Source organism: Equus asinus, chromosome 26 (genome assembly GCF_041296235.1).
Source record: "Equus asinus isolate D_3611 breed Donkey chromosome 26, EquAss-T2T_v2, whole genome shotgun sequence".
NCBI lineage: Eukaryota > Metazoa > Chordata > Mammalia > Perissodactyla > Equidae > Equus > Equus asinus.
In genome coordinates, this window is record NC_091815.1 from 38,469,676 (window position 1) to 38,477,451 (window position 7,776).

A 7,776-nucleotide genomic window follows, 5' to 3' on the forward strand; every position below is an offset into this window, starting at 1 on the left:
CGAGCGTGTGTCTCTGCTGATCTGAGCTCTGCAGTGCAGCAGGAAAGTGCATCTTCTCTGCAGCATCTCCAGGGCCTGGATGACCACTGTCCATGATGACGACCCACAGGGATGTGCTGATGGACAAGCTGAGGATGAAAGAGAACCCATGGAGGAGGATCTAACAAGGAATGACGTGCCCTAGGTCACCCTTACCTGGAAGGGGCATCTCAGGAAGACACTGGATCTATTTGCTGCAAAGACCTGTCCCTTAGTGAGATGAATCCAGATCAAGGAGAAAATGGGGGTCGGGGGAGACACTATTTCTATTTAAAATGTCTCCAGAGAGCCTGGTACAAACACAGCCCCAGCATTTGGGAGGGGTATTTCCTCTTCTCCTGGGGCTGCTGACATGACAACCCTGTGACTGTCTTTCCTTCCGGGTACCCAGGTCTCCTCCACCAGCACAGCCAGAGGAACCGGCAGAAGACATTATGTCCCCCAAGCTCACATTCCTGCTCTGCCTTGGTGAGATTTGAGGAGGGGGAGGGGAAGCCCTAGTCTGGGAGGGACCCCACCTCACAGCCAGGCCCTGATCTGTCAGCAGACCCCAGGAATCAGGAGACTTATGGGGAGAAGAGGTTTTGCTCAGGATTCAGGGGTAAATCTCTAACAGGAAACTCTCTTCCAGGGCTGAGTGTGGGACTGAGGACCTCAGGGCAGGCAGGTGAGTCTGTTCCCAGGTGTCCCAGATCCCAGCTTCTCACTGGGGACAAGGGACAACTACCGGGAACTGGGGAAGGAGAACAGCGGTTTGGGGCTGAGAGTTGTGGGGTGGCTGGAAGGGACTTGTGAGAGTCAGGGAACTGATGGTGGGGAATGTGTAGTGACCCAGCTTCTGATTTCCCTCCAGGGACCCTCCCTAAACCCACCATCTGGGCTGAGCCAGGCTCAGTGATCTCTTGGGGGAAGCCTGTGGCCATTTGTGGTCAGGGGACCCTGGAGGCCAAGGAGTATCTAGTGTATGGAGAGGGAAGCTCAGTGCCCTGGGACAGACAACAACCACTGAAGCCCAAGGCCAAGGTCAGGTTCTCCATCCCATACAGGGAGGAAGGACGTGCAGGGAGACATCGCTGTTACTATCTCAGCCCTACTGGCTGGTCAGTGACGCCCTGGAGCTGGTGCTGACAGATGAGAGCACACTCTGGGTCCCAGCCTCAGCTCAGGAAGGGGGTCTGTTCTCATGGGTTTGTTTCCTCTCACAGCCGAGCCCTGGGGGATATGAGGGAGCTGCAAGCCCCATTTAACACGCTGCCTCCTCCTCTCCTAGGAATCTACAGAAAACCCTCCCTCTCAGCCCTGCCGAGCCCTGTGGTGACCTCAGGAGGGTTTGTGACCCTCCAGTGTATCTCATGGCAGGGATTTGACAGGTTCATTCTGACTAAGGAAGGAGAACACAGGCCCTCGTGGACTTTGGACTCACAGCGACGCCACAACGGGCAGTTCCAGGCCCTGTTTCCTGTGGGCCCTGTCACCCCAAGTTACAGGTGGACATTCAGATGCTGTGGCTGTTACAGGTATATCCACCAGCAGTGCTCAGAACCCAGTGATCCCGTGGAGCTCCTGGTTCCTGGTGAGCACGTCCTACCCTTGTCCCATCCATATTTTAAGGTGACAGACAAGGGTCTATACTCCCAGGAGAGCCCCAGACGAGAGGGTGGGGTGAGGGTAGCGGGCGTGTCACCTGGAGCAGAGACACAGAATGTGAGAGACAGTGAGACCTGGGGTCCAGGATGGAAAAGGGGATTTGTGGGAGGAATCAGCCCTTACAATCTACATGAGGTCTTTCTCTCAGGTGTGTCTGGGAAGCCCTCCCTCCTGAGCCAGCAGGGCTCTATCATGACCTTTGGACGGAACTTGACTCTCCAGTGTCTCTCTGACGTCGGCTATGACAGATTCGCTCTGTCCAAGGAGGGAGGACATAACCTCCCCCAGCGCCTCAGTGAACGGCCCCAGACTGGACGTTCTCAAGCTGATTTCCTCCTGGGCCGTGTGAGCTTGTCCCATGGGGGCCGGTACAGATGCTATGGTGGACACAAGTTCTCCTCCAAGTGGTCAACCCCCAGCGACCCCCTGGACATCCTGGTGGCAGGTGAGGAGCCAGTGGCTTCAGTCAGGGACCCAGACTCTGCACAGACCCTGCCAGGGGAACCCCACATGGTGATGCTGGAAAGAGGGATGTGGGTTCCCAGGGAGGGAGGGAGACAGAGAGGTGGGATGGGCAGGGAGAGACTAAGAGCAAAGAGGCAGACAGAGATGAGTTTCCTCAGAGAGAGGCTTGGGGACTCTCAGTTCAGAAGAGGATACAGCCCCTCACCCGCCTTTCCTCTCTCTAGGAGTACTCCCTGACACACCCTCCCTCTCGGTGCAGCCAGGACCCACAGTAGCTGTAGGAGAGAACATGACCCTGCTGTGTCAGACACGGAGCCAGAGGGACATTTTATTTCTGTCCAAGGAGGGGACAATGGTTTCCCCCCTGCGTCTTAGATCAAAGTACCAAGCTCAGCAGTACCAGGCCCAATTCTCCATGAGTCCTGTGACCTCAGCACATGGGGGGACCTACAGGTGTTACAGCTCATTCAGCACCTCCCCTTACGAGTTGTCACACCCCAGTGACGCCCTGGAGCTCGTGGTCTCAGGTGAGAGGCACCGACTCTGTTCTGTCTGAGTCACTCAGCTCATGGCCTTGTCCCCGAGAGAAGTCTGGGGTGGGTTGGGAATGAGGGGGCCCCGAGGCAGGGTCATCCAGAGCGGGATCTGTCCCTCAAAGTATAGGAGGAAAACCGGGCCCTCCCATGCCTGCCCCTTTCCACGACACCATCACCAGAGTCCTCCAGGTGGGTGGAGGGAGAGACTTGGGGACCACAGGGAAGATGAAGAATAATTGTGTGAGCAGAGACAGGGTGTCTGGGGGAAACTCTAGCCCGTCATCTCCTCTTGTCCTTTCTCCCAGGACCCTCTGGGGACCCCACCTCCCCACCCACATGGCCCAACTTAACATCTGGTGAGTCACAGCGGCCTCTGTCCAGAGAGCTCACAGTTTCTCCAGGCCTGTCTGTCGAGACTCAGCTGACCTGACTCCTAGTCCCTCTCTCAGCACAGCTTGTCTCTAGGGGGCTGGGAGTCAGGCAGAGATGGGGGATCCACAGGGCTCCAGGGCTGTGAGGCTGGTGGATGGTGGGTGGGGTGGTCATGGCAGAGGGAGATGTTGGGTCTCAGCCTTGGAGAGGCTCAGCCGTGTGAAATGGAGAGAAGTGCCCCCCTCACCCCCAATCCTGATCCCCAGGAGGCTCAGAGGATCGACTCTCTGCAACAGAGTCAGGCCAGTGGAAGGGTAAGAGATGGTCTCTGTGGGGAGGTGGTGGGTGGGCCCATGGGGGCGAGGGCTGTGTTAAGACATCAGGAGACTCTGACATGGATGTACTTGCCTTTTCTGGGCCTCAGTTTTTCCAAGTGTAAAGGAGAGAAGTGTGACCTAGAGCTTAGACTCCCTGTCAGTTCTGGCTATGGGTCTGACCTCCTTGGAGAGGCAGCCTAACAGGGAAGCCCACCAGCATGTGATTTTATGGGGGCCTGTCCCTTCAGCAGCAGTGATGGTGACATTTTACAGGGGAGGGAGGACCTGGACAAGGGTCCTCGGTGTTCAGGTCCTTTCCCTTCAGCTCAGGGTGCTCAGCTGGAGTGGAAAGAGCAAGGGAGGAAGTCAGCTCCACGGGTTCAGTTTCCAGTTTGGCAGCTCCCGCCCTGGGGCCCTGGGCAGCTCATTTCTGTTCTTTGAGGCTCAGTTCTTCCTGTTTAAAGCTCCCATCCTGCTCACAGGCCTGTGATGACATTAGGCTAAATGAGGGGCCCAGGCATTACAGAGCTCGGGAACGGTAGAGCTCCCATCCCAGCCCAGACCTTCCCAGGGGCTTCACGGCCCTGCACAGTGGGGGACAGATCCCTGGAGAGATGCAAAGTCCACCTCATGCAGCCCACCCTCCCCCAGATCCTTGGCGTGTGGGGGACGGGGAGGTGATGAGGAAGGATGCTCAGCTCCATATGATACATTGGGACAGGCCTTGTCTACAGATGAAGAGCCTGGGAACAAGAAGCTGGTGGCCACCAGGGGGCAGCTGATGAGAACACAGGGAACTCACAGCTTTGGGTTTGAGTCTCAGCTCTGCCACTTCAGGCTGGGTGACCTAGGCACATGATTTGCCTCTCTGTGCCTCAGTTTCCTTCTCTGGGAAATGGGCGGGTGGGGATGGCAGTCATATGTTGTGAGATTGTTGTGAGTGGGAGGAGACGAATGGAGAGACCCCAGCACATGCCTGGCACATATTAGGTGCTCCAATAAATGGCATCAGTGGCTCAATCATGACATCACAGGTGTCCAAGGTCTCAAACCGTACCAGAATGTTCTGATCGGGATCTCTGTGGCCTTCGTCCTGCTGCTCTTCCTCTTCGTTCTCCTCCTCATCCGACATCGACAACAGGGCAAATGCAGGACATCAGGTGAGTAGGGAACAAGGGAACCCGGGTCACAGGAGGAGGTGGGCTTAGGGCTCCAGCCAGAGGGAAACCAAAGATTGGAAGCCCAGCCTAGAAAGACTTTTCCAGAATCTCAAATCAGAAAATCCAAAACAAAACACTTCATTTCAGCACAGGTATACACATTAAGGTATTGTCATCTTTTCAATCTCATGAAATATTGAAACATACACACAAACCTCTGTTAAGTTTTCCTTCTTTTCTCCCAAATCACATGTGGAAGGTGAGTGGTCATAACCTCCCAGGGCTGAGACTCTGTCCGTCTTGAGCCAGCCCAGAGACAGGCTGATCTCCAACTTCCTGCAGGGGCTGCAGACCCACCTCCCAAGGACAGAGGCCTGTACATCCGGTCATTCTCGCCACAAAGACCCCAGACTCCCACCTCGCCCTTGGCCCCATGTCTGTCTCTAACACTCCCGTCTCCTCCCCAAGCTCCAGCCCAGCTGCTGATGCCCAGGAAGAGACCCTCTGTGAGAAGAAGAGGAGGTGCTGCCCTGGGGGTGGGCACAGAGATTTCAGTAGGCCCCGGGGGAATATGCTTGGGGGGGGGGGCGTGGTCCCAAGATGTGGGATGAGTAGGACTGAAATTCCCTCTGAGTGACTCGGGCCATCTCCTCACCCCTGGACCTCAGTAGCCCACCCGGGAGCAGAGTGACCTTCAGCCCTGAGAGACCTCAGGGAATCCTGACAAGAGACACACCCCCTGTTCTGCCCCAGCAGATGCCACCGTGAAGAACACACAGCCTGAGGAGGGGGTAGAGCTGCACCCTCAGGTGAGACCCCTGCCCTGTCCAGGCCACCAGGGACCTTCCTGCTGTCAAACTTCATCCAATGGACACTTGGCTGTCCCCGTATCACCCAGCCCTCAGCAGCGTCCCACACTGACCTCTCCTCTAGGCACCTGGGGCGTCCTTCTGTGACTTCACTCCTCCTGGTTTTTGTGACTTCATGGCCACCCACAAGTGATCCCCTTTCCTGGTTCCTCGTTCTCTGTCTGAATTTCTGGTTGTTGGATTGACCCCCAGGTCTCAAGAGGATGCATGAATAAGTGAACCACCCACAAGTCCCCTAGGCTCCCCTTCATTCATTCACCCAACAGTGTGCACAGGGAACTCACTGTTTACCCAGCTCCATTCAGGTGCTGCAGGTACAGCAGTGAGAAAAACTTTCTCCACACTCCTTAGCTCACCTTGTGGGTGAGAGACAACATGCAAATATGCAGGTAGCATCGTGAAGTGCAAGGTGCTGTTAAGGAAAATAAAGCAAGAAAAGGGGGTAGAGTGCACGTGGGGGAAGAGAAAACATTAGGTGCAAAGGTCCCGAGGTAGCAACATGCTTTTTCAGGAAAATGGGCTGTGTGGCACCAGCCAAGTGAGTGGGAGATAACATGTTGGGATAAGAATCTGAACTCAGAAAGCATTCAGATGTCCAAGGTTAGGATGTCCCTGAAGATTCCATTAAGAAAGTGACTTCACTCTGTTACAGTGTGGACAATTGACTGGAGGAAGTCAGCCCTGAGATCCAGGAGACACTGTTTCTGTCCCTCTACCTCCCCCCATCAGGGCCCTCAGGAAATGAGGAATGCCCAAGTGAGCCACTCATGATCAAGACTCAGACGGGGGTGGCCACCTCTCCTTCCCCCGTGTCAGAGGAAGCACCGGAAGTAAAGGACAGGCAGATGGACAGACAGACGGGTCCCATCCTCTCCTGGACGCCAGGCTGCCCCAACCCCAACCACATACCTATACCCCGATTCTCCCCTGATCCAGGCTGCTGCATCTGATGCCCCCCAGGATGTGATCTATGCCCAACTGAACCACTTGACCCTCGGACGGAAGACAACGCCTCCTTCCTCCCAGTCAGAGGAGCCCCCAGCAGAGCCAAGTGTGTACTCGGCCCTGGCCATCCACTAGCCCAGGAAGGACCCAGACCCACTCTCTGGGGAGGGAGGCTTCAGGGACCCCAGAAGAACCAGGAGCTGCCTGCAGTGAACACCCAGCTAATGACCTCCAGCCAGCCCTAAATCCTAACTTGCACCACCAGGAGCTTCTGAGACTCTGAGAGTCACCTGATTCTGCAGTCTGATAACTGATATCCCCACATTTTGGACATAAAGCAACAGACTTTTCTGTAGTCCATGAGTGAAATGAGAAATCCAAAACAGAAGTGAGAGAATGTTTTAACTGAGATGATAATGTAAATATTGCACATCAAACCTATGAAGTTGGAAAATTAAGAGCAATCGATGATTATATTAGAACAGAAAAGCCTAAAAGTCATTGATCTAAGGTGTTAATATTGAGAGTTTAGAAAAATAACAGGAAATGAATCTAAATGAATGTAGAAGGAGAGAAATGATAATAAGACTAGCTACTAACGAGGAAAAACAAACAAAAAACAATAAGCCAAAATGTTTCATCTTGAAAACATTAGTCAAACTTATAAAACCTAGTCAAAATGACCAAGAAAAAGATACAAGGCACACATTTCTAATATGAGGAATGAAATTTCAGACAGCCCTACAAATCCAATAGACTTTTAAAAAGATAGCAACAAAACATTAAAAGCAATTTGATGCCAGTATTTTGGAAAATGTAGGTAAAATGGACATCTTCAAAGGTAAAATTTACTAAATGGACATAAGAATAAATAAAACATGTGTACAACTTATATATGCATTAAATTCATTGACTCTGTAATTGAAAATTATTCCACAATTGAACTATATGGAATCTAAAAAGGTCAGAGAGAAATAGAGCATAGAATGGTGGTTACCAGGGGTTGGGGGTTAGGGGAAATTGGGAAATATTAGTCAAAGGGCACAAACTTCCAATTACAAGATTAACGAGTCCTGGGGATCTAATGCACAGCATGGTGCTTATAGCTAATCAGACTGTGTCATATTTTTGAATGTTGTTGAGACGGTAGATCTTCAAGGTTCTCACTAACAAAAAAGAACTGGCTACTATGTGAGCAGGTGCAGGTGTAGCTAATGCTGTGGTGGTAATCATTCTCAATGTATTAGTGTAGCAGTTCAGAAGACTTCATCGGTGCTTTCTTCCAAACATTGATCCACCTATGACAAACATGCACACACACCCCAAACTTACACAAAATTTTCCTAAGAACATAAAAAGAACTGGGATTCGCCGGTTGGGATCCCAGGTGTGGACATGGCAACACTTAGCAAAAGCCGTGCTGTGG

The 7,776-nt window shown here is 52.9% G+C and overlaps 1 protein-coding gene across 45 annotated transcripts; it reads left to right on the top strand.

Moving 5' to 3' along the window:
• The first annotated feature begins 387 nt into the window (after positions 1–387).
• LOC106840903 (leukocyte immunoglobulin-like receptor subfamily B member 5) lies at positions 388–7,242 on the top strand. 45 transcript variants are annotated; one of them, XR_006520587.2, is made up of 11 exons: positions 388–507; positions 671–706; positions 1,310–1,612; positions 1,835–2,131; positions 2,376–2,678; positions 2,993–3,043; positions 3,326–3,373; positions 4,411–4,536; positions 4,879–5,058; positions 5,205–5,345; positions 6,342–7,242. XR_006520587.2 is itself a non-coding variant. In XM_044759873.2 (11 exons), the coding sequence occupies exons 1-11, from the start codon at positions 474–476 to the stop codon at positions 6,483–6,485; spliced, it is 1,578 nt and encodes a 525-aa protein (XP_044615808.1). In that variant the 5' UTR covers positions 388–473; the 3' UTR covers positions 6,486–7,242. The 45 variants fall into 45 exon arrangements, 41 of the variants coding, with proteins under 41 accessions (XP_044615808.1, XP_044615809.1, XP_044615812.1 ...); XR_006520588.2 differs by having other exon boundaries at positions 5,005–5,058; XR_011498404.1 differs by lacking the exon at positions 6,342–7,242 and adding an exon at positions 6,058–6,335.
• Positions 7,243–7,776: the final 534 nt, after the last annotated feature.

Coding starts and splice junctions, on each gene's coding strand:
- LOC106840903 (XM_044759873.2), top strand. CDS start 474: ATGTCCCCCAAGCTCACATTCCTGCTCTGCCTTG. Junction 508..670: donor CACATTCCTGCTCTGCCTTG/GTGAGATTTGAG, acceptor ACTCTCTTCCAG/GGCTGAGTGTGGGACTGAGG. Junction 2,132..2,375: donor CCTGGACATCCTGGTGGCAG/GTGAGGAGCCAG, acceptor TCCTCTCTCTAG/GAGTACTCCCTGACACACCC.